The sequence below is a fragment of the Hypanus sabinus genome, chromosome 14, assembly GCF_030144855.1.
Source record: "Hypanus sabinus isolate sHypSab1 chromosome 14, sHypSab1.hap1, whole genome shotgun sequence".
NCBI lineage: Eukaryota > Metazoa > Chordata > Chondrichthyes > Myliobatiformes > Dasyatidae > Hypanus > Hypanus sabinus.
In genome coordinates this window covers 71,168,770-71,195,174 of record NC_082719.1, presented here as the reverse complement: position 1 = coordinate 71,195,174, position 26,405 = coordinate 71,168,770, and the positions used below count along the sequence as shown (strand labels likewise).

General features: G+C 41.5%; 1 protein-coding gene across 7 annotated transcripts in view; it reads left to right on the top strand.

The window, feature by feature from the left end:
• Positions 1-25,873, top strand: part of hspb3 (heat shock protein, alpha-crystallin-related, b3) — a 58,055-nt gene extending 32,182 nt beyond the window's left edge. For 3 of the 7 annotated variants that reach the window (XM_059989427.1, XM_059989428.1, XM_059989429.1), the window contains one exon: positions 24,507-25,873. In XM_059989427.1, coding sequence (XP_059845410.1) covers positions 24,507-24,936 — 430 coding nt within the window. In that variant the 3' untranslated portion in view covers positions 24,937-25,873. Of the gene's footprint in view, positions 1-12,295; positions 16,734-24,506 lie in introns of those variants that run through there. The other 4 variants (XR_009515691.1, XR_009515689.1, XR_009515690.1 and 1 more) reach the window with 2 other exon arrangements.
• Positions 25,874-26,405: the final 532 nt, after the last annotated feature.

Sequence of the window (26,405 nt, the reverse complement as noted above, 5' to 3'; positions counted from 1 at the left end):
ACATTAGCCTTCTTGTCTTCTCGCACTATCAATTGAGCCCCTACTCTTTCCACTCTCAGTCCTTTTCTGGTGCATTCTAATTTTAATTCCAGTTTCAATAAGGCATCTCTGCCTAACAAATTAATCGGAGTTCCTTTAAATACTAGCACTGGCAAAACAATTCCTTTATTTCCCATTCTCAACCGCACTGGGTGCACTGTGTCAACTGTGTTTTCCCCGAGAACCCTACCGTCTTAATAAACTTCCCTGACATGGGAAGGTGAAGGGCATCCTGTGGCTGTACACAAGTGTATGTGGCTCCAGTATCTATCATCATTGGTGTCAGTTGCCCTTCTAACATAACCTGAACAATGGGTTCCTCGTCTGCCTCCCCTGTTATCATTGGGTAATGTCCCTTCCCACTCGAGTTCTCGGGGCACCCCTAATACCTCGCATAGGGGTTCACAGGTCCGCTTGGGCCTGTGGGGGCTGGTCCTTGGCTAAACTTTAGTTCCCTTCTTATCAGTTCCTGCTGGTGTGTGACAGGCCATGGTGTAAACGGACAATCTCTTCTCATGTGACTTGGCTGATTACATCCCCAGCACAGACTCTCTACCTCTCTTTCCCCCTGTTTCCTCACTGGTCCCCTCTGCCCATAGCTCCTCTGTCCCCCTCCTTGGGACTTCCAATCCTGTCTGGGCTGTTTGAATTTAATCCTTTCATTTCTATGGTATAACCATAGAAATACTCCTCATACTCCTTTACCTCTCTCAAGTTTTTCATCCGTTCAATCTCTTCTCATTTCTCTCTTTGCCTGTTCCACCTTTATCCTTTCTGCCTGTATCTCCTTCCATATCACCGCTTTTTCCTTCTCGTATTGTCTTTTTTCCTCCTCATGATCCCAAACTTGTACCTCTCCCTGCACGTTTACTGTCCTGTCAGCAGGGGGCACTGCTTAGGGGTTCCTTCCTCATTGTAGGGAGGGGGCTTTTCTGTTTCTTTCACATCCGGTACGGAGCTGAAGCCAGCTTCTCACTGTACCCTCCTCTCTCTCTAACAGGCTGTTTCTCCAGCACCTTAGTGTCTTCCTCGCTTGTAATCAATATTCTACCTGTCCTCCTCAGCCTTTCTCCCTCCATTCTGAAGAGTTTTAGCACTTCCATTTCTCGTTCTCTTTTTTGCCCTCTTTTCTTAGATTTATCTTTTGGTTTGTAATTTTTAATTAGTGCCTCCATTTCTTCGCACAAGCTTACATCAAACGTTCCTTCTCTTGGCCATTTTGTGACCAGTTTTTGGTTCTCTTTTCCCATTTTTCTGAAGTTTTTGTGATCTCATATTTATTTACCGGGATTTTTTTTTGCTCAGAATCTCTACTGCCGTTCCTTTACCTGTCATGTTGTACTCTCTTTTTAAGGTATTTCAGAGATTCACAGTTCGTTTACAGGATAATATTATTTACTCTAATTCTATGCCTAGTCTATTGTCTATCTACCAGCGCTTTAAACTATATATTGGACTGTCCTTGTTTCCTATTCTGTTCTGCCCGTACAGACCTCTACTCAGAGCGGTATCCATGGAACTTTCTCTTTGCACCTCGTCTATTGAGACCCTTATCTCTTAAGGCGGTATCCACGAGGATTTTCTCTATTTTCCTTTCCCTGCCCGTTCAGACCTTCGTTTCATACGAAGCGGTATCCACTGGGATTTTCTCTTTGCACCTCGTCTATTCAGACCCTAATCTCTTAAGGCGGTATCCACAAGGATTTTCTCTATTTTCCTTTTCCCTGCCCATTCAGACCTTCGTTTTATACGAAGTGGTGTCCACAGGGACTTACCAACACCACTTGGAATTTTTCTTCACTTGGCTTCTTATTAGCTTATTTGTACTTACCCTCACTGCAGTGTTCTTGATCAATCCTCTGAGCCTCCTGTTAACCTCCAATTCTGCCAGATTCTTTGGACCGGAGAGACCCTTCGGCAGTGGTTCCACACTTCTGAGACTCCAAGCCCTCCCCAAAACCAACAGAGTTCTTAGTCCAAATTGTCGCAAAAAGCACTTACCTTTTGTTTGGATGCACTCTTAATTCTGTTAGCCTTGTGGGGGTCCCTAGAGGACTGGGAAGCATCCCCAATCTGCCGTTTCCTTTCCGCGGGTCTCTTTCTGGTCCTGTCACAGTCGCCAATTTTGTTGTGGTTTCTCGTGCCCCACAAACGACCAGGAGACGCAGAAGATTCTTCAGGAAGGGTTAAGCTTTAATTTGCAAATCAAAGCTGAGACAATCATTGAGCTAGTTGCTGATTGCCCACCGATCCGTGGACAGAGCATGTTTTATAGCAATCTCCTGGTCCAGTTGCATTAGCATATCCAATCGATCTACAGTTGCGTATCAGATGTACATCCGCCTCTATTGTTTCTACCCATTGACTTAATCATGTTCTAATCTACATCTCTCAGCTACCTCTCGTTAATACACCATTATAATCTACATCTCTTAGCTAGCCTCTCATTAACACCCCATTATCTTCTACATTCTTAAGATTTCATTCTCCTACTAAATTGGATACATGCATAGCAAATAACAAGCTCAAAGCTGACTACATAGTTTTGGTTACACAATGCAACTTTTATACTCCAATAAGGGAAAGGAAGCAGGGAAGAAGGGTGAAGAAGTGGAACCCTTCATTCAGAATTGGGGAACTTATACTGTGCTTCTGCAGTGATTCAGTACAGTGGGGATTTTGTTTTTCTGAGGTTTGATGAACAGGCTTAAATTCAGATTTTGTGGTTGACAAAAAGCATGGAACTGCAGTGACAGTGGGAAGTGCTAATGAGTAAAATGGACAAACAAGGTAAAATAATTTAATACATTGATAAATAATCATCGTCTTTGGAGAGTGAGGAGAATGAATATAAGCTGAAGATATTAACGTTGAGGATGGCAGCAAAGAAACCTGCAACAAACAATTGTTCCCTCCAGTGCCGGTGCAATGTACTAGCAGATTGTGCATCTACTGGAAGTCATCAAGGCTTCTTCAGCCTCCCAAATTTGTTTTATCTAACATCTTATAGGACAGGGACAATGTAGAAACATGAAAAAATAGTGGCAAGAATCCCCTAAAGCCTGCTCTAGCATACTTTAAGATTGTGGCCGATCTGGTCTTTTGTCGTCACTCTGTTTTCCATAGCCCTTAACTCCCCTTTGGGACAAATTTTTATCTCTGGTGTTTATGTAACACCATTTCCCTGGGCTAGAGAACTCCAGTGTTCACAATCTGCTGATGGAATAAATTGTTCATTTTGACCTTAAGTGCTAACCTTTCATTAGTGTTACCACATCCCCTAGTTCAAAAATCACTTCAGTTCTAAATCAGGCGTACATTAACACCTCCACCTGCAAATTCCCTTCTGAGCCACTTTCCTGACTATATTACTATGCCTTTACATTGCCGGTTTCAAATATTTGACCAATATCTGACCAACAGCACACAGACTGTATAGTTCAAGAAGGCAACTTCTCAATTGACAGTAATGAACAAAGTGTTTCAAAATCAAGGAGGTGTTCTGCATAAAGGCAGCAGGTCAAATCGAGAAAACAGTAAGTGTTATGTGGAAATCCTGAGCTTTGTAAATAGAGACATGAAGAATAAAAGAACGGAAGTAATGTAATACACTTATAGAACAATAGAGTTTTTTGTCCAATTGTAGACATCAGACTGTAAAAGAAATTTTGAGCCCCTAGAGAGAAAGCATTTATTTGAATGTCATGAACCATGTAAAACTTCAGTATGTTGAAAATGCTAAATCCACTTGGGATTTTTCCTAGGGCTGGGAAGATAATAGGAAGATTTGACCGATGTGTTAAAACATTTGAAGGGGTACGTTTTTGAATTGGTAGTAAATTAACCAGAGGATGAAGATTTAACTTCAGTATTCTTTGATATTTCTGGCATCTGCACCATACTGTTGTTCACGACAATCAGCAGAATAGCAATTTACCTTGTTACAAGTTTCGGAGCATCATTTGCTAATCGCAATGTGAACTTTGCACTGGACACTTCACTGCAGACTGAATGACTACTTAGTGCAGGGGTCGGCAACGTTTACCACTGAAAGAGCCATATGGACCCATTTCCCACAGAAAAGAAAACACTGGGAGCCACAAAACCCGTTTGACATTTAAAATGAAATAACACTGCATACAATGTTTTTTATTGCCTTTATGCTATGTATAAACAAACTATAATGTGTTGCATTTATGAAATCGATGAACTCCTGCAGAGAAAATGAAATTACATTTCTGCATGCAACAAAAACATTTTGAACTCCAAAAAAAAGACGTTGGGTTGAAGGTTACTCCATAGTTAGCCTACCTTGGATCGAAAAATTAAAAGAAATCGCAAACTGGCTGGTGTCAGGCATTGGCAGTGGTGACGTATATTAATAGCGATAAAAAAAAAACATGTTGTAATGGTGTGCTACACGCAGTGCTAAAATAACAACACGGAGTCGGTAAACTGCAAAGATAACTTTATTCAAACTAAACAGCCTTGCTTTTAAGCCTCCCTCAACCTGCCCCCCGTGGGCGCGGATGCTCCAAAAGACACGTACTCACAAACCCCCGTAGGTTATCTCCCTTAGCCGGAACACTGGCTAATTGTGAGCCGGTTCGGATGTGCCAGGAAATGGGGTCTCCACAATGTTTTATTTAGATTGTACATGATCACCATAATCTTCAAATTTAGAATTACATTTCAAAAACTAACAAACTAACATAAAATACATTTTAATTAAATACTCATCATTTATTTTCCAAAGCCACAGGGAGCCGTAGCACAGAGATGAAAGAGCCACATGCGGCTCCGGAGCCACGGGTTGCCGACCCCTGACTTAGTGGAACACCTCATGTCTAATCCAGCAGCGTGAATTCTCCATTCTAGCCCCCTCTCCATTTGACAAAATAGTTGGTAGCTTTGTGCACTCAACATTGAAAACAATTTCCACTAACAATTTTGCAGCTCCTGCTTTCATCTTTTTCAAAACATCTTTCAGTTTACTTGCATTCCAACACCACACCCTCTGACTTTGTACAAGCACTTTCTTCACCGTCTGTTTAAACCTGCCTTCATCCTGGTACACAACTTAGCTTTTGATTTTTCCTCTTCTTCCACTTGCTACGGATCAGACGTTCATGAGCCAGTCCTCATTGGAGGATCAGCTGGAGACAGTCAGCAACTTTGAATTCCTTGTTGTTATTATTTTGGAGGATTTGTCGTGGGCCCAGCACACAAATACAATTATGAAGAAGGCATGGCAGCGCCTCTACTTCTTTTGGACTTTGCAAAGATTCAGCATGACATCTAAAACTTTGACAAACTTCTATGCGGTGTAGTGCCTGGTATGGAAACACCAATGCCCTTGAGCAGGAAAATACAAAAAGTAGTGGATATGGCCCAGTCCATCATGGGTAAAGCCCCCACCACACTGAGCACAGTGACATGGAGTGTTGTCACAGGAAAGCAGCTTCCATCATCAGGGACCCCCACCACCCAGGCCATGCTCTCTTCTCACTGCTGTCATCAGGAAGAAGGTACAGGAGCCTCAGGGCTCACACCACCAGGTCCAGGAACAGTTATCATCCTTCAGCCATCAGGCTCTTGAATCAATGGGGATATCTTCACTCAACTTCACTTGCCCCATCATTTAAATGTTTCCATAACCTATGGACCCACTTTCAAAGACTCTTCATCTCATGTTCTTGATATTTATTGGTTATTTAGTTATTTATTATTATTTCTTTTTTTTTGGTATTTGCACAGTTTATTTTCTTTTGCACATTAATTGAACACCCAAGTTGGTGCAGTCTTTCATTGATTCTGTTATGGTTATTTTTTCTATTATGGACATTATGTATGCCCACAAGAAAATGAATCTCAAGGTTTTCTGTGGTGATGTACATGTACTTCAAAAATAAATTTACTTTGAATTTTGAACCTTGTCTTCCACTCACTGTCATAACCACTATTTAATTTACCTGCAGTTTTTTAAAGGATGTTTTAAATGAATCCTTAATTTTAAATGAATTATGAGAAAATCCTTCCAAAAATGTCACAAAGGCACTGTGTGTGAAATGAGCAACTTTAGTGCTAAATCATCAACAAATAAATGGAGTCGGCCATGTTGCCTTTCAAACCTATTCCAGCATTTATTAACATTGTGGTTAATCTGATTTTGATTTCAGTTCCACTTTCTGCTTGTTCCCATTACCCCTGACTTCTAAACTCTCTAACTTAACCATGAATATGTTCAATGTCTCCATCCTGAAGCCTAATAGAATAGAGAATTCCAACAAGAAAATCTTCATCTCTGTCTTGTATTTCCTTCACAGGCAGAAATGCAAGGTGGGTCAAAATCTTATGTATCAACAAGACTGCATCTCATTTCTTCAGAATTATAATGAGAAAAGAACCAAACCTGCTTAGCCTCTCTTCATGTCAGCTCCTCTTCATCTCAGAATCAACTTTGTGAACCTTCTCTAAACTGTCCAGTCTAGGTGTATACCTTTTCAAATAAGGAGAGCAAAGCTGATGGAGAGCTTGTTACACTTTTTAAGTATTCTTTGAAAAAAGATATTCCTTCCTTGTCACCTGGGATTTATAGGCCTTGGTTTTGATTTCCCACATTGCCAATGTTGCCAGGTCATTCATAATTTTAAAATTTCTGTCAGACATCTCCTCTTACTTACCCCTCGAATAGCATCCCACTAAGGAGCACCAGGCTGTTGTCTCCCACACCATCACTGACCTTATCAGCTCTGGGGATCTCCCTCCACTGGCACCAACCTCATAATTCCTGCATCCCACACCTCTCGTTTCTATCTCTTACCCAAGATCCACAAGTCCACTTGTCCAGGTAGATCCATTGTTTCAGCTTGTTCCTGCCCCACTGAACTCATATCCGCATACCTTGGCTCTGTTTTATGCCCCCGGTTCAGTCCCTTCCGATCTACATCCATGACACTTCACACGCTCTGGATCTTTTCAATGATTTCAAGTTCCCTGGCCCCATCATCGTACTTTCAGTATGGATGTCCAGTCCATATACACCTCCATATCCCATCAGGAAGGCCTCAAAGCTCTTTGATTCTTTCTGGACTCCAGCCCCAACCATTTACCCTCCACCACCGCTCTCCTCCATCTGCCAGAACTTGTCCTCACTCTTAATAATTTTTCTTTTGGCTCTTCCTTCAAACAGAAGGTGTAGCCATGGGCACTCACATGAGTTTTAGCTGTACCTGCCTTTTTGTCAGCTATGTGGAACAGTCTATGTTCCAAGCCTACATTGGCGGCGGCCCCCCCACTTTTCCACACAACATTGACAACTGCATTGGTGCTGCAACACGTGGACTATACTCTTCCCGCCCAGTTACTTGGTAAAAATGCTATCGCTTTCTCTCAATTCCTCCGGCTCCACCGTATCTGTTCTCAGGATGAGGATTTTCTTTCCATAATGAAGGAGATGTCCTCTTTTGTCAAAGGAAGAGGCTTCCCTTCCTCTACCATCAACACTGTCCTCAACGGCATCTCTTCCATTTCACACACATTTGCTCTTTACCCCATACTCCCGCCACCCTACCAGGGATAGGGTTCCTCTTGGCCTCACCTACCACCATCAGCCTCCGTGTCTGGCATGTAATTTCCCGGAACTGCTGCCAACTCCAATGGGATCCCACCCCCCAAGCACATCTTGCCCCCCAATTTCTGCTTTCTGCAGGATCACTCCCTACATAACTCCCTTATCTATTCATCCCTCCCCACTGATCTCCCTCCTGGCACTTATCCTTGCAAACGGAACAAGTGCTACATCTGCCCCTACATCTCCTCCGTGGTCTCCTTGGTGAGACTTGATGTAAACTGGGAGACAACTTCGTCGAGCACCGACACTCCATCTGCCAGAAGAAGCAGGATCTCCCAGTGGCTGACCATTTTAATTCCACTCCCATTTCCAGTCTGATATGTCAATCCATGGCCTCCTCTACTGTTGCAAATGTGGCTACACTGAGGTTGGGGGAACAACACCTTATATTCTGACTGGGTAGCCTCCAACCTGATGGCATGAACATTGATTTCTCGAATTTCCGGTAATACCACCCTCCGCTCTTCACCATTCCCCATCCCATTTTCTTTGTCTCACCTTGTCTCCTTGCCTGCCCATTGCCTCCCTCTGGTGCTCCACCCCTCTTTTCTTTCTTCCATGGTCTTCTGTCTTCTCCTATCAGACCTCCCCTTCTCTAAGCCCTGTACATCTTTCACCAATCAACTTCCCAACTCTTTACTCATCCCTCCCCCTGCTGGTTTCACCTAACACGTCGTATTTCTCTCTTGCATCCCCCAACTTTAAAATGTACTCCTCATCCTCATTTCTCTCTTGCATCCCCCAACTTTAAAATGTACTCCTCATCCTTTTCTCTTCAGTCCAAAACACCGACTGTACTTTTTTCCACAGATGCTGCCTGGCCTGCTGAGTCCTCCAGCTTTTTGAGTGTGTTGCTTGGATTTCCAGCATCTGCAGGTTTTCTCTTGTTTGTGTCAGCTGACCTTTGAGCCTTTCATCTAAAGAGCCTTGTCTACTCTAATATTTTCTAATCTTTCAGTTTGTGTACCATCTTATAAATCTCTTTTTCATCTTCTCTAGTTCTTTCCTGAATTTCTTATAATATCGAGACCATTGCTGAAGTGAGTCAACTTACATAGAGCTTTTGAATGCTGTACGAGAGAAAAAAAATCTTCATGCTTTTTCCTTTATTCGGTTTGGCATCCTGTGATGTTTTTCAAAACAAATTGTTCACCTGCAACCCAGGATACAAGTGCCCAATGCTCTCTGCAATATAGGCGGCACGGTATGGTGGAATGGAGGATAAAGAGCTGTGCAATTGAAATCCCACCACAGCAGGTGGAGAAGTTATTTCAAATTATTACAAACATTCAGAATTAATACACTGAGATGATACAACTATGATATTCAAAAAGCCAATCTGCTTCACTAATATCATCAAATGAAGCAATCTGCCACCATGGCCTGGTCTGGCCTATCTGTGACTCCAGACACACCTGCCTGTCCTCTGAAATAACTTAGCAAATTATTCATTTTTGAGAACAACTTGGAACAATAATAACTGCCAACCTTGCCATCAACAGCCACACCCCATGAAAGCATAAACAATAAGTCAATTCAGTTCCTTACTTTAAATTACTTGTTTCATTTGATGAAGAGTATTTCTGTGCTCTTCTCTGTTGTTAGACCATTTCCAAGTACTGATTGCTTGAACTAACCGGGATATGAAGGCTCTTCGGGTTGCTTCACTTCTAACACTTCCACCCTGAAATTACTTTTTCTTTTTTCTCTTTTTATTTTAACTTTTACAATTTTGTTATAAAAAAATTTTCTTTTTTTTAACTGTTTAATTATTTTTGCTTTCTTGCTGACAAATGTGAAAGGGAAATTTAAATTTTAATTGATAACCAAAATTGTGGAAAATAAAATTTTTTATAAAAGTGTAATGTCTAGTCAAAGCAATAAGTGACTTGGTGTGACAAAATCAGTATCTTGCAGTCTGAGACTGAGGATCGACTGGGTTTGATTCACTTTTTACAAACGGAATCAATGGGGTGATGCAGTCAGGACTAATAAAAACTGAGTTCTGTCAGGCGGTAGAGACGTCACTGTTTAACTGCTGAGTAAATGTCAAATTTTCGATTTACTTTTAGAATTTAAGAATCTATAGTTTGATTTTGAGTTATTGTTTTAACTATAATTGCACAAGAATGAACTAGTTCAGAGTCCAACGAATTTATTATTTTATTTCCTTATTTCCTTTTTTTTATTTTGGCTACAGTCACTGCAGTGAAAATACCGCTCCTGTACTCTGGCGGCTCTGCTGATGATGAACATTTAAAATGGCTCATGCACTGGCTTTTGTGTGATTGTGTCATTGTCAGCTGCTCTTATCAAAAATGGTTCACTTTATACAGGGGCCTACTGTTTGTCTTTTCCTAGAGAACCTGTTCAGAAGCAATAAACTGATGTATTCATAGTGAACTGAAGAACACCTTTCTATCATATTCCTTTCTTTAACTGAAAGCCGTGACATCTGCAATAATCAGGTTTTTCATTTTGATGATTGGATTTGAATCTGCTGCTCATTTTCTGCATAGGATTCCAACTGTTATCTGAACAGGATGAAACAGATTGGAACTATGATAAAATTGCCTAACTGAAATACATTTTCAACCAAACTTAAGAACTTCTGTACAGCAATTCACACCTAGGTGGGATTAGTGAGAAATGTGCCAGAAAACTCATGCAGTTGGAGAGGGATATTGTGCGTGCTGAAGACTCTGTAAAAACCAAGTAAAAATGTTAACATAGAATATGGGTACTTTTTGTCCTAATGCTATTTGGCCATATATGTTTGCAATCCATGGGCACAGTGCCCTCTACAGGCAGAATAGATATTGTAGTTATCAAATCAAAATCTGACATTTTAATACAGTAAAAATGTGCCAGGACTTTGCACAGGAGTAGAGGTGTATTTGACACTGAGCTGAGCCACATCAGAACATATTAAGACATATATGGAAATCTCTAATTAATGAGGAATGATTTAAGCAGGATCTTAGCAGAGAAAAGAGAGGCATGGAAGTTTAGAGGAGTTCCAGAGCCTGAGAGCTTATCAAGTTCAAAGTAAATTTATTATCAAAGTATGCATGTGTCACCATACACTACCTGAAATTCATTTTTTAAGTAATTCACAGTAGAACAAAGAAACACGGTAGAACCGGCACAAAGGCCAGCAAACAATCAATGTGCAAAAACAAAGATAATTTAAAGGCTGAGGTGTTGTTAATCAGGAGCAAATACTGGCTGGTAAGCACCAGGCTCATGAGTAAACAGAACTGAGTGATAGGTAGCACGTAGGCAGAGAAGTTTTGGAAGAGATTGGGTTTATGGAAAGGGAAAGCTGAAAGACTGGGCAGGAGGGTACTGGAGTCATCACATTTGGAGAGAAATGATTTCCCCAGGGAACAGACTGGTTGGCAAATAAAAATAATGGCTTTGATGTTCTCAGTATTAAGTTCAAGGATATTTCTGTTCAAAATCTGAAGACCCAAAAGAGAGAGATGTAAGATGGCAGAATGTTTGTAGGATTGGAAAAGGAAGCAGAAGAGTTCAGAGGCAAGATCACAAGTAGCAAGTAAGCCAGCTCACCCAGAAGTCTCGTTCCCAGACTCCCACGATGATCTTTCAAGAGCTCACCACTTTCAAAAGGCCTTTGACCTACTTATAAAAGTCAGGATACTTAAACATAATTCAAAAGATTTTCATTTAATTAAAAGAAACTAAAAATTGAGAAGTTACTTAAAGAATGTTGTTACTTAAGTGTTAAAAATTAAGAAAAAACATTAAGTGACTTAAAAAAGATAATTTTTCAATCTAACCCAGCCAGCTGAGAAACAGATGTAGAGAACAGCCAGCTCCTCTGCTCAGGATGTTTCTGCTTTGCCCTTGGTCTGCACACACCTGTCTAATCCTAGTTTCTTCCCTACCTGCCTGTTGCCAAGTGCAGGCACGGAATATAGCTGGTGATTACAGCCTCAAAGTCAGCATGAATCAATCCATAATGTTCAGAGTCGGGAGCTGACGCCAATCCCAACTGCCTTCAGCCAAGTGTTATTGAGTCTGCAAGTAAGAGTTAGGTAGGTTTTTGACAGCATAGGTTATCGTGAGTCAGAGCCTCTCTCTCAAATGAACAATTCACAAAATACCAAGTCCCCCTACCACATTCCCCATGACATGTCACAGTCATCTGCACCTATATCATGCAGCACTAATGAAAACAAGCTCTGGTTCCACATTAACCTAGGGTGCATGGTAATGATCTAAGGCTGCACCCCAAGTCACTGTGGAACTACTGGGTGGCAAATTCATCCTGCTGAGAGATCTTGGGGAACATAGCAGTAACTGGAAAAGTGTGTTGGGGAACATGGAGAGGGACAGACAACAGCGACAAACTTTGTGAAAAAGACCCACATCATGAACACTAATTTGTTGCTGTGGTCAGTGAGTGAGATCACTTGAGTAGATTGTTTATTTAGATTGTTCCAGAGAATTATTTCTTCTGACTTAAGTGTGTATAGCAGCAAAATATAAAAGAAAATGCAGAAATGCACATCTTGCTATTTTAATGTAGTTACTTTACTTTGCTTTATCTGAAAGTCAACTTATTGCATCAAACTCAACTATGCCTATAATTTACAGGGAAGCCAGGCATGGAAGAAGACTTCCCCTACATCCAACACTTCATTCTCTGCAACTTCTGCCATCTTCAGCTGCTCAATTTGCTCCGTATTCAATATCCAGTTATCTCTCGTGCAATCAAAAGCATCTATCTTTCTGAAGAGGCCAGCAATTTCTGTTCTTTTAAAAATATATTATTATTACATAATGCCCACTGTTTATAAATCTATGAAGTTTGTCTATTTTCTGTCTTTTTAACTCAACTGTCTTTTTGTGAAAAAAAACTATGTTGAGCTTTTTTTTGCAGGTAGGTAGTCATTTTGGGTTCATTTAAAACTTACTCATCACCACTGTTATGTTTTATAACTCTAGATTGTCACCATCATGCCTGTGCCAAAGCATCCCACTGCCACAGGCTGAATGACTTCCGCCCAGTTGCACTCACCCCCACCATTGCAAAGTGCTCTGAGAGACTGGTTCTATCACATCTGAAATCCTGTCTGTCCACTACCCTGGACTCACATCAATTTGCCTATCACATCAACAGGTCAACTCCACGGCACTTCATTCTGCCCTGACCCACCTGGACAGCCTCAACTCTTACGTCAGAATGCTGTTCACTGATTTTAGTTCAGCATTCAATACTGTGATCCACTTCAAGCTGATCGCCAAACTTCACCAGTTTGGTATCAGCTCATCCCTCTGTAATTGGACCTTGGACTTTCTGACTAACAGACCCCAATCTGTTAAGGTAGACAACCTCTCCTCCTCCATTCTCACCCTGAACACCAGCGTGCCTCAAAGCTGTGTACTGAGCCCTCTTCTGTACCCTGTTTTCACCTATGACTGTGTTCCTGTACATGGTTCTAATTCCATAATGAAGTTCGCAGACGACACCACAGTGGTTGGCCTGATCAGAGGGCAAGACGAGACGGCCTACAGGGTCAAGGTCCAGCACCTGGCCACATGGTGTGCCGACAACAACCTGGCACTTAACGCCCAGAAGACCAAGGAGATCACTGTGGACTTCAGGCATGCTAGGAGCCACACTCACATCCCCATCTACATCAACGGAGCTGTAGTGGAGCGTGTATCAAGCTTCAAATTCCTTGGTGTCCACATTTCTGAGGATCTCACCTGGTCCCTAAGCTCCTCCATCCTGATCAAAAAGGCGCAACAGCTCCTTTATTTCCTGAGGAGCATCAAGAAAGCTTACCTCTGTCCCAGGATACTGATGGACTTTTACCGCTGTACCATTGAGAACATACTCACCAAACTGCATCTCAATGTGGTATGGCAATTGTCCCGTGTCGGATCGCAAAGCTCCCTAGCGTGTGGCGAAAACTGCCCAGCAGATTATCGGCACCCAATTGCCCACCATTGAGAACATCTACCATAAAAGCTGCCTGGGCAGGGTGAAAAGCATTATCAAGGAAGCATTCTACGCTAACCATGGACTTTTTACTCTCCACCCATCCAGTAGGGGCTACAGAAGCCTCCATTTCCACACCAGCTGGCTCAGGAAGAGCTTCTTCCCTGAGGCTGTGACCCTGCTGAATCTCACATCACAGCGCTAAGTACAGTATTGCATCCATATTGGACTGTCTCAGTACTTTTATATTTGTATGCTGTAACACTTTTTATTTGCAGTTATTTTGTAAATAACACTATTCTTTTGCGCTTCTGGTTAGATGCTAATTGCATTTGATTGTCTTTGTATCTGTACAATGACAATAAAATCTAATCTAATCTAATCTAAAACTAATTGAAAGGAAAACATGTGATGAAACTGCCTGCTTTGTTTTTACTGTAGTAAGGCATGCACATAGAGTATGACGTATGCTGTTATGTATAGCCCGTAATGATTTATGTAAACCAATAAACAATGTTTGATCAATCAATGCTGTATATTTACAATTTTACTCAAATGTTACTGGAATATTAAATACACAACAAATTTAGTTTGATTAGACAGTTTACAACCATGGAATTTGTGAAGACTCCAGCCAAAGTTCAAGAAGTCTTATAAATGCTTGAACTGAAAGAAACTGCAGAAGTCCGGAGTTTGTTGGGACATGTCCAATATCTTGATGTTTTTCCCTCATATATTAAATGTGACCAAGCTGCTCAGATTAAACAAGGGATGGCATAATGGTTTTGGGAAGAGTCCCAAGAGATAATGTTTAAAATGCTTAAGTGGTGTCAGATTCAGGTTCATGTTTGTTTGTTTATTTTTATCACATGTACAGTATATCAAAACATATGGGGAAATGCTGCGTTTGTGTTAACAACCAACACAGCCTAAGGATGTGCTGGGGGGCAGCTGCAAGTGTCGCCCCTCATTCCATTGCCAACATAGCATACCCACAGTGGGCAGCAGAACAACACAAGTAACAACAAAAATAACAACACAACAATCAAACAAATCAACAACAGCAAAACAAGGCCCTTTCCTTTCCTCCTATGCACCCACCCACTCATACACAGATAGGCCTCCAAGCCTTGGATAAGCCACCTCCTAGCTTCTGACCTCTCAGATTCGCAGACGTTGTGCTCCAACTTCCAGTCCCTGGCCAGGGCTTGCAGAAATACAGACCTCCAACCTTTTGACATAGCTCAGGCCCTGACCTCTGGACTCATCAGTTCTTTGACTTAAACTTCTGGCCTTGACCAGAAAAAAAGGATCAGGCATGATTAAATGGCAGAGCAGACTCAATGGGCCGAATGGCCTAATTCTACTCCTATGTCTTAATGTCTTATGGTTTCCGGACTTCAGTGACCTCTAGGTATCAACCCCAGGGCTCACCAATCATGGGACTTTGACATCTGGGCCTCAACCTTTGGACTTGTATAGACATCTGACCCTGGGACTTACTGGTGTGGTGGGGGTGTGCAGTTACTGACCCTTGTGTGTCATGCCCGCATTGACCTCAAACCCAGTACTCACCAACCTGATGGGGGGAGGGGGGCTCACCAACAGTCGTTTTCAAGACCCACCGACTTTGCTCATTGACAATGAAGAATCGTTAGTCTTCATCCTCAGTGCTTCCTGATCTGTCTTCCATCCATGGGGATCGCTGGCCTTCGACCACCAACTCTGATCATTGACTTCTGCCCTGACTCTTCATTAATTGTCATTGACCTCTAACTCCACTTCATTCCTGTCCCTAAATATTAACCTGACCCATATCTCCTTCCACTGCCCCAAAAGCTATCCCTACGAACCTAAAAAAACATAACAAAGTCTGAGCCACTGATTAGCACCATCTTGAGTAACACACAAGTTCTTAGATATTATAACCTTAAGACAGAGGTAACTTTAAATTGATGTACCTTTGGATGGAGCCACGGTGAGGCAGGATGGACAGTGATGAATACTTTAAGGGCATAAGCAGTATGTGCAACTTGAGAAGGAGCTTTAGTCAGATGTTTGTGAAAGATTGGACCATATATATTAATGAATGGAGCACAGTGATTGTTTAAATGCATCATCGACCATTGAAACTACTAAACAATCCATCTATATTTGAGAGAGCACTGCTGAGATGATATAGGTTTTCTTTAAATATGGAGACCCGAGACTATTAATGCTGGAATCTGGAGACGGGGAATGATAGAACCACTTGTGGAAAGGTTTGAAGCGAATTTAGAAAAAGGGGCTGCTGTTTGATAGGTGAAATCGGACAATAAGGTGAGAGATGGTACCAGGTTAGCAGAGGGAGGGTAAGGGAATGGAAAGGTAAAATAGAGACAGAGACTAAATGAAGATGTAGAACCAGATAAGGGAGGTTTAATGGCAGTGGTGGAAGTGCTAGTAATGTTGAGCCAAAGGAGAAGGAATCCAGGTAGATAGTTGTGTGGGTGGTGGGCAGATAGAAATGGGAATGTTGACCCATGGAAGAGAGAATCTTCAAGGATTGGTAGGAGTGGGAAAAGAACATAGGGGCATAGGTTATCTGAAATTGGAAATTAAATGTTCATATTCTATAAAAAATTGGAAAAGATAGTACAGTCGGCCCTCCTTATCCGCGGGTTCCGCATGCACGGATGCAACCAATTGCGGATTGGGAAAACCCGGAAGTTCACTCTCCAGCATTCATTGTTTGATCATGTACAGACTTTTTTTCTTGTCATTATTCCCTAAACACTACAGCAGTAACAACTATTTACATAACATTTACATTGTATTAGGTACTATAAGTAATCTAGAGATGATTTAGAAGTACAGGCAGTCTACGGGTTCTGAACAAGTTCAGTTCCTGAGTCCGTCTTTAAGTCAGATTTGCAATCGGAACAAGTACATCCGTATTATTTAGCGTCAGTTAGTCAAACGATTGTCTTAGTACATAGAATATATTTTGCCTTTCTATGCATATAAAATATTTAAGAAATATGTGTATTTCAATAATTAAACCACTGTGTTGCTTAGTAATAATTGCAGCTTTCATTGGGGCAGAACCATTCACGTGCTCTATTAAAATTGTTCCGATTGTTGACCGACTGTAGCCTGATGCTTTTCCAATGATCGGTGGCATTTCACCTCTTTCCAATCACTTTATTACTTCCACTTTATTTTCAATCGTGATCGTGATTATTTAAGTCAACTGAAACACTGCAGATCCAGAGCTGCACCGGGCCCTAAAGTCCACCACACTGAGACAGGTTAAATAAGGTTCGGGGTTCCGCTGGGTCCTAAAGACCACCATATTGGACACAGTTAAATAAGGGACTTGAGCATCTGGGTTTTTTGATATCCATGGGAGGACCCGGGACCAATCCCCCTCAGATAAGGAGGGCCGACTGTATTGACAGACAGATGTGAAGAGCTTACCTACTGGAGGCTAGTGCCTGTATTTCTGCATGTGACCTACGAAAAACTGATCACTGTCAAACAATTCCAGTTGGGGAAGCTCATAGAACAGTCCAATCTTGTGACTGCAGATCATTTGTCTCAGAAGCAACTGTGGGTCATCATTTAGCAAGGTTGTCTGGAGTATTAAGTAAAAGGCCAGAGTGCTTCCAGCCTTCCTTTTCAATTCTCAGAATGAATTAAATGTATTAGTGTTACGTACCCCGTAACTGGGTCACTTACCAGCAAAGATAGAGAGGTCCGTTGAAGTCTGGTGGTACTATTTTTAACAATATTTATTGATAAAAATACACAAAATAATATCAATGCAAACATACAGATAATCTACGTCGTCAATACTAAATCTAAAAGCGAGGGTCTAATAATAATCAATAAGAAATAGCTCTATCATTGTCTAGGGGATAACGTATTGTCCGATGGAAATATGAAAGTCACTTTAGTTCATTCAAGCTGCAGCGTTTTGGTTTGAGAGAAAGATGGGTTAAAACTTGCCCAGTTCTTTTATGATGTCAATCCTTCGAGAGTCGTTGGGAGTTGATTTCCCCGTTGTTAGCTAAAAACCGTTCTTCTGTGGTCAAGGCACACCAATTCCGGGGCAAATGGAAACAGACACACGTGGCCTTCCCACCGGCTTTTGCTATTACAGGATCGCTAGCGTTTCTTCTGGTGCGTCTGAGGGGCTGTTCCCACAGACCCTCTTTTATCCTGACTCACAGGGTCTCAGATGTCAATCAGGTCGAGATGATGAAATCCCTCCACCAACCTCCCCGTCGGTTCATTGCCAGGGGGCTTCGATGCATCGTACAGGATGCAATACACAAGTCCGTCTCCAAGAGACAATAGCCGGTATCAATGGGTCCGCCTTTCGGAGGCCAGGACACATTCCAATGCTTTGTGGATTCTGCATGTCTTTCTCTCATTTCCTGGGTCTCCTGAACTGACTCAATAGTGATCTTGCGATTCTCACAAAGGAGGGGGCTACCCCACACCCTTTGGCTCCTCAGAGCTGTGGTACATTCATAACACCCCCTTTCTTCAAAGCGTTTTCACCAGCAGTGAAAATGAAGTAATACAGAGTCTTACAGGATTTTAGAATCTAACACAATACAAAAGTTTTTTTTACAGAGTAATACAGTTATACATTCAATTCAGCATCTAAACAGTTAATGATTACAGTGTCACTTCCTTTAGTATTTTAACATCTTGTACCTTACTAAAGTCTTGTAGCATCAGACTTCAATTTAATAACCATCTATTTTTATTTCTTTCATCAAACAAAAGCTAAAGAGTTGTGATCTTAGCTTACGTGTATACTACAAAAGTTCATGCAAATACTAATCTTTCTGTTGCTTTCAAACTTAACAGGCAGGCTTCCATGGGGTGGCCTTTATTATTCACATGCTTTGTCGAAATCCCGTAAAACTGGCTTTTGCTATTTTAAAATGGCGTCCCCATTAACCCTCACCTCTTTTCCAGTTAATTCCCACGTGGGGAGCTTAGGTACCCTGGCGAAATAGGCGTTCGCCCGCTTCTTCCATTGGAGTTATTTTATCAACACTGCGTCCCAAACTTAGACCATCTTCTGAATTTCCACCCAATTCTTTAATTTTACGCAAGTTGTTAGTTTTCTCTTCAGGACCCTTCAGGCTATTAGTTTTCAGTTCGAACTCTTTGTTCAAGCCGCATTTCAAATTCTGCCTTTTCACACCACACTCTGGAATAACAATAGCATGGGGGCCCCCCGTCATTTTCCGGCTCAACCTGTAAGTGGTCCCCAGGCTTTGTGGTACCACGCCATTGAAATGACTGGAGCCTGGTTGCTGCCTTTGATATTAATCCAGCCTTTAAATTTTCTTCATTCGCTTTGGAAACTACATATTTCCCGTTTCCTACAATAATAATATTCAACTCCCCACTTTTGATCTCTGCATTAACTTTTAACACACCTTCGAGCACAAACACCTGGGAACTCTCACTTCCCACTATTACCAAGGTTAACCCTTTTTCCATTGAACCAAGTCTATCAGACCCACAAGGACTGCCTTCCTTTTCAACTGAATCAAATACCTCAGACTTTTTCTGAGCTCCATTACTAGGTTCAGTACCACGTGCATCCACATCTTGGACACACTCAAGCAGGACATTTGCCTCTTCCAGGCTTTCAATACCCGTACCCGGTCCAAATTCTAAATTCCCCTGATCCTCCCAGCTACTCTCTGGGCAACTCCCTTCTGGAGTAAACTCAACCCCGCGGGCTGAAACAACCTCATCTGCCAACCCAGCAGACTTCTTCCAGGTAAGGGCACCCTTTTCATCTAAGACTGCCCTCATTTCATTATCGGAAACACCTTTAGAATTTTCAACTTCTTCAAACAGTTCTGCCAAACCAGACAGATCATCCATGTCCAACTCTGGACCTTTTAACCGCTCTATCTGTTTCTCATCTTTATTTTCTGCCTCTAGAACTTTTCTCCTCGCTACCTCCTCTCCCTTACCCTCTTTCACTTTACTACTCTTCGTTTTACCACCCTCTAAACCCTCGTGGTACAGGATTGGTAAAAAAGTCTCAGCCAAATCAAAACTGGCCGGATTTAAACTGCTCCCTTTCTCAGCTGCCTTTCTCGACATGCTGCGAGTGATCGCGCATGCGGGATAGATCTGGGACTCTAGGGGCGGGGCCGCAACACTCACCGGCCGGCTCGTCAGCATCATTGCTGCCCAAACCTTACCACCGGCTAAATCGTTACCCAGAAGGACGTCCACATCAGTTCTCGGGAATTCTGATCGCACCCCTATTTCAACTGGTCCAGAGACTAGCTCACAATCCATAATGACCTTATGTAAGGGCACCATTTCCATCCCTTTTCCTATTCCTTTCACAGCTACCATTCCCGTCTTGCGACCAAAATCTAGTACCTTACTGCTGATCAACGACAGCTCAGCCCCCGTGTCTCTCCAGATCCGTACTGGAACTGGTGGGTCTCCCTCCCTCACAGACACGGTTCTGTTTGACGTACAAGTCTCAGACCCTTCTCGTACTCTGTCTACCCGGGGCTCTCTTGTCGATTTACTGATTACCACGGCACATCCGATAGGGATTGCTGCTTACCTTTTTCCTGTCTCTTTCCTCGGAGCAAAGTGCCTAGATGCAATATGCCCCTCCTTTCCACAATTAAGCCCGGAAATCTCTGGCTGTCTTGCCTTTCCCCCTCAACCTTACCACTAGCTCCCGGCGGGACCTCTGCCTCAGCCGGCGGGCTTTCTCGATCATTCCCATGGTCTCTCTGGGAACTTTTATTTGAGGAAAACTTTGTCTTGTGGGTTAGGGCATATTCATCTGCGAACCTAGCAAATTCTGAGATGGACTTAATCAGCTTCTCATTCAAATACATCCGGATATCCTCTGAAACACAACCTTTAAATTCCTCAATCAGAATTAACTCCCTGAGACGCCAATAATCCTCTTCCACTATCTCTGCTGTGCACCAACGGTCCAAGAGCACACCCTTCTCATAGGCAAACTCGGTACACGTCTGATTCCACCCTTTCTTTAAATTTCTGAACTTTTGTCTATACACTTCAGGTACTAACTCATAACTCTGGAGAATGGCTGCCTTTACTTTGTCATAACTCTCCTCCTCTTCCTCCTCCACGGACAATGCCATATATGCCCGCTGTGCCTTCCCTTTTAACACACTTTGTAACAACACCACCCACTGATCTCTGGGCCACTTCTGATTCACTGCCACCTTTTCAAAAAGCAAGAAATAACTATCAACATCCGTCTCCTCGAACGGAGGTACTAACCTCAACTCCCGACTAACATTAAACCGCTCCTCTCGGTCTGACCCTTGATCTCTTTGCCCTTGTCTTAACTTCTCCATCTCCAAGTCATGTTTCCTTTGTTTTTCTGCCTCCCCATACTCACTCTCCTTCTCGGCTCTCTCTCTCTCTTTCTCAGCTGCTTCCAGCTGTTTTAACTGAATTTCATGCTCTCTTTGTTTCTCAGCTCTTTCATTCTCCTTCTCAGCTGCTTCCAACTGCTTTACCTTAATTGCATGTTCCAACCTTAATTTCTCCAACTCTAACTGAGCCGTCCCACTAGCTGGTACCTTTTCAGGGATATTTTCCAATACCTCAGCTGTAAACACATTCTTCCCAATATAATACTGAGTTATGGCCCTTCGCACCTCCTGCTTTTTCATTGACAACCTCACCTCTGCGAGGTTTAGTTCCTTTGCCATATTTATCAAGTCCGATTTGGTGTCCGCTTCTAGCGCCTCCAGAGTCGGGTTTTCTATAAATTCACCCACGTCTATCTTTGCTGGTTTCCTGTCTGGCTACCCGCGTAACCAGATCAAAGTTTGGACTTACAAGCCCGATTCACTGGCCCCCCTCCAATTTGGTGTCAAATCCTGAGACGAGAACCCCAAGTTGTTACATACCCCGTAACTGGGTCACTTACCAGCAAAGATGGAGAGGTCCATTGAAGTCTGATGGTACTATTTTTAACAGTATTTATTGATAAAAATACACAAAATAATATCAATGCAAACATACAGATGATATACGTCGTCAATACTAAATCTAAAAGCACGGGTCTAATAATAATCAATAAGAAATAGCTCTATCGTTCTCTAGGGGATAATGTATTGTCAGATGGAAATATAAAAATCACTTTAGTTCATTAAAGCTGCAGCGTTTTGGTTGGAGAGAAAGACGGGTTAAAACTTGCCCAGTTTTTTTATGATGTCAATCCTTCGAGAGTCGTTGGGAGTTGATTTCCCTGTTGTTAGCTAAAAACCATTCTTCCATGGTCAAGGCACACCAATTCCGGGGCAAATGGAAACAGACACACGTGGCCTTCCCACCGGCTTTTGCTATTACAGGATCGCTAGCGTTTCTTCTGATGTGTTTGAGGGGCTGTTCCCACAGACCCTCTTTTATCCTGACTCACAGGGTCTCAGATGTCAATCAGGTCGAGATGATGAAATCCCTCCACCAACCTCCCCGTCGGTTCATTGCCAGGGGGCTTCGATGCATCGTACAGGATGCAATACACAAGTCCGGCTCCAAGAGACAATAGCCGGTATCAATGGGTCCGCCTTTCGGAGGCCAGGACACATTCCAACACTTTGTGGATTCTGCATGTCTTTCTCTCATTTCCTGGGTCCACTGAACTGACTCAATAGTGATCTGGCGATTCTCACAAAGGAGGGGGCTACCCCACACCCTTCGGCCCCTCAGAGCTGTGGTACATTCATAACAATTAGGAAATCTAATATTCAAGAGGCAACAATGTGGTGACTGCTATGTTCTCATGTCAGTTTCTCACTCAATACTGTGGCATGGAGGGTTATATTCTTGAGATATTTTCCAGTGGCTGACCATAACATCTAAGTGTAAGTGAAGTGTTTGAAAGTGTACAATTTCTTTGTCATATCGAAGATCAGTAGGGAAGGGGCATTCTCCATCAACAGAACTTCATAGCTCAGCCAGGGGCAAAGATTGGTGCTCAGCTGTGTGCTACCTGGCAATACAGTCCTTGTTCCATGAGATCATTACTGTAATTTTATTTGTTTGAGGTCTTAATCTTTAAATACTCTTTTGCTTACATAAATAAGGTCAGTGCTTATTTTACTTGCCTCTTGCTCTCCTTGATGCTTTTGAGACATGGGTTGTCTACCATTGCCTCTGCAAAATTCTCCAAGTGCACTAGCAAAATAAGCAGGTCAATATCAGCATCCTCTCCCAGCCCAGAATTAATTGTTGCCCCTGATGGGTAGGCTAAGTAATATGCATGACCAATACCAGATATCCCAAACACTTTATTCCAAGCTCTGACGAAACAAAGAATCACTGAGTGGGAAGATTCACCAATGTTCTGAAGGCCTTCTAGCAAAAAGCAGTGTGTGTGTGAATCCTTGGGCCATGACTATTCAAAATGGAGGTGGGATGGCATTGCAGACTTTGAGCCCATGCATCAGGGACACACAAAAGCACAGCATGAACAAAGGGAGGAGAGCGCCTTCTCAGGCTCCTTACATACCGCCTTGTGGTCACATGCACCTGATGGTCCCACATCACTCACCTTGTAACCACAGAAATGACACAAATCGGTCAACCTCAATCATAAGAGATTGCCCAAGATGAAAGAGGAAAATAATTTTACTGAAATATCTAGACTTCTTTCAAAACATCAGCTATAATGCTTGAAGTAACTTCAGATAATGTTTGCTTGATTGAAATACCAGAACCACAACTTGTAGAATATACAATGTGTATTAGAATATGGAGATTTCAACACATTACCTTTATTTCTACAGTAAAATGAAAAGACTGTGAGAGCTATCAAATTATTAAGAGAATTTCATATAATATAATATAATATAATATAATATGTCCAGTAAATCTAAATATTTAACTTGATCGGAACGAGAACTACAGAGGTACATTGGGTTGTAGTTGCACTACCCACTGCTGATACCCGATTGCCTCTTCAAGGAAGGCTTCCACCAATAGACATGAAGGAGCATCAAGAGTTTTATTATAACTATTTATTTATAATAAACTCGATCCAGAAATACATGTTGATAAAGAGATTCCCTAAGTGTATAGCATCCTAATAATATGGCATAACAAAAACATATCAAGGCCATCATCTCCTCTCCCCCACTCCAAGCCCATCAATAAATATCGGAGCTATAATCTACAGGTCTAAGTTAATACTTCTGTTTAACTTCATCAATCATTTAAGAAATTTGCATATGTAATTCCCATAGGATGTGATCTAAGTAAATGCATCCTGAGGCCAATGAGAAGCTAGTACAGGTTAATAGCATATTTGTAAATGTTTTCAGGAAGAATGCCGGATTCCAGATCCTCAAGGTTAGAGAAACTGGATTGGTCACTTCATTTTGTTAAAATAGCTGTTGATATGAAGTATGGCAGAGGCACAGCATGAAGAAGACTTCAATAGGTAGAGATTAGTAATACTGTAGCAGTAACTAAAGGAGTCACTGAACAGTTTCTCCTCCAACTTGTTTGCAGCAGGAGTTATTTATTTGCTTAGGAAGGACAAATCATATTTGTAGATTAGTTACTAATCCAGTGACCATAGGAGCCAAATGTTTGAAATGGCCTACATTCTTTCCAGAGTATTAAAAGGAAATTTGAGTCTCAAGTACAGAAATATTTTGTCTGGAGATAGTGCCCAAAATACCCTTTCTATAAAAGGAAGATTGACTACTTCAAATGAGAAGCTGGAGCATAGAAGCAGCTGCATAAAGGCTGGCTCAGCTCACGCTTTGCGTTTTAATAAAAGGTAAAGTCTAAAATTAAAAGTTTTCTTGTAACATTTAGAACAATGGAAGAGGGAATTGTAAGGCACTGGACTGCTACGCCTGTTCGCTACCAGCACAAGTTGACAGGACGAGATCTCACAGAATGCAGACTAGATCACTGGCTATTTGCCCTACCAGGTCCAGCAAGAAGAACTGGGAGAGAGAATGAACTTTCTGTCAAAGAAAAGCCGAAGTCGGAATCCACGGAGGCTGCACGAATATTTCAAATCATGTTGGATGTCGTTCAGTTCCGTCCTGAAGATATCATCATTCAAGTGTTTGAAGGGTGGCTTATCATCAGGGCCCAGCATGGACGAAGAATGGATGAACATGGCTTTATTTCAAGGGGTTTTACAAGGCAGTATCTGCTACCCGATGGTGTGCAGTCAAAAGATCTTTCTGCTATGTTATGTCACGATGGCATTTTGGTAGTAGAAACAAAATCTTAGTTTCTGAAGGATTATAATGTTTTGGAAGTTGTTCATGTTCAATTATTTCATATATTTTATAAGATTTTAAAAGTTTAGTAAGTATACTATTGTAATAATAAGATATTGTGACAAATTATGTAGCCTCATTTAGAGAGCGACTGATAATGATTAAAAACAATAAAAAGGTAATTTGCAACATAATTTGTTATATTAAGGTTATGTTATCATAAACAGTATTTTGGAGAATGAATCTCGAGCACATCTCATTTCAAAGTTTAGGGAGATATTCATGTACAGCTATAAGCATTTAGATGGAATGATTGCTCTATACTTTGAAAATGTGGATAATCTCAATTTATCAGCAATGTTTTTACTGAATGGTAATGGTGTAACAAGTATAAGAGAAATGTTTATTGCTTTAGCAGCTCCTTGTGATGTCAGAGCTGTTCTATAAATATATAGAGGGCTATTGAATGTCAAGTTAATGCATAACCTAATACCAAAGTGGTATTGAAATATTAACACTATGCACATGTGTATAGATATAAGCTTGTGAATGATCTGCAAAGCTGAAAAAATAGATTCTTTCAATATATTTCTGAGAATTGTGCTCTAGTTGACATCTCTGACTATTTATTTAAAAGTATAATTTTCTCCATGATCATTCATTGGCACGTAGAAGCTGGATACACTCCAATTGTTAGAACAGTTCATTAATTTGTTTTCGAAATGATCGTTATTGATGGTGGCTAGGCTTGGGAAAGCAAACCCCATGATTGTGTGGGTTTCCTCCGGGAGCTCCAGCTTCCTCCTGCATCCCAAAGACTGTATGGGTTAGTAGGTTCATTGGTAACATGGGTGCAGTTGGATGACGCAGGCTCATTAAGCCAGAAGGGCTTGTTACCGTGCTGTATCTCTAAATAAAATAAATAAATGGAAACCTTGTCCATTTTCTGCCAAGGTACTTACTGTTTCTAGTATTTTACATTGTACTTTTCTCAAAGCACTTTACACAGTGTATTGTTAATTGTAGTGAAGAATTAGCTCTTTGCACTGGAAGAACAATTAGAATGATGAATTCTCAATGCTTCACATTTTCTCCATGTCAGCGTTAAGGTATTTTTTTTCCATTAGGAAAGGAAAGAAAGATAATGGTCAAAATTCTGCAGAGGTTTTGAACTCACAACTGGGTAAGGATGACAGATTATCTTCCCTGAAATACACTAATAAAACATTTTGCATTTTATTAGCAATCCAGTTCATTGGCATCTTACTGGAACAAGATTCTTTTTCACTTTGGTAAAATTGAACTCCTATGATAGAATTTATAATGTCTAGATTGTAAGTCTAGGTCTCAAGGAAATTGCTTCAGTAAGTTAATAACTTACCATCTTCTGAAGGTGTGGAGAATGCAATTATACAAAGAGGGTAAAGAACAGCACAAATAAGACAATGCACTAAATAGTCTTAAATTTACAACAATCCTA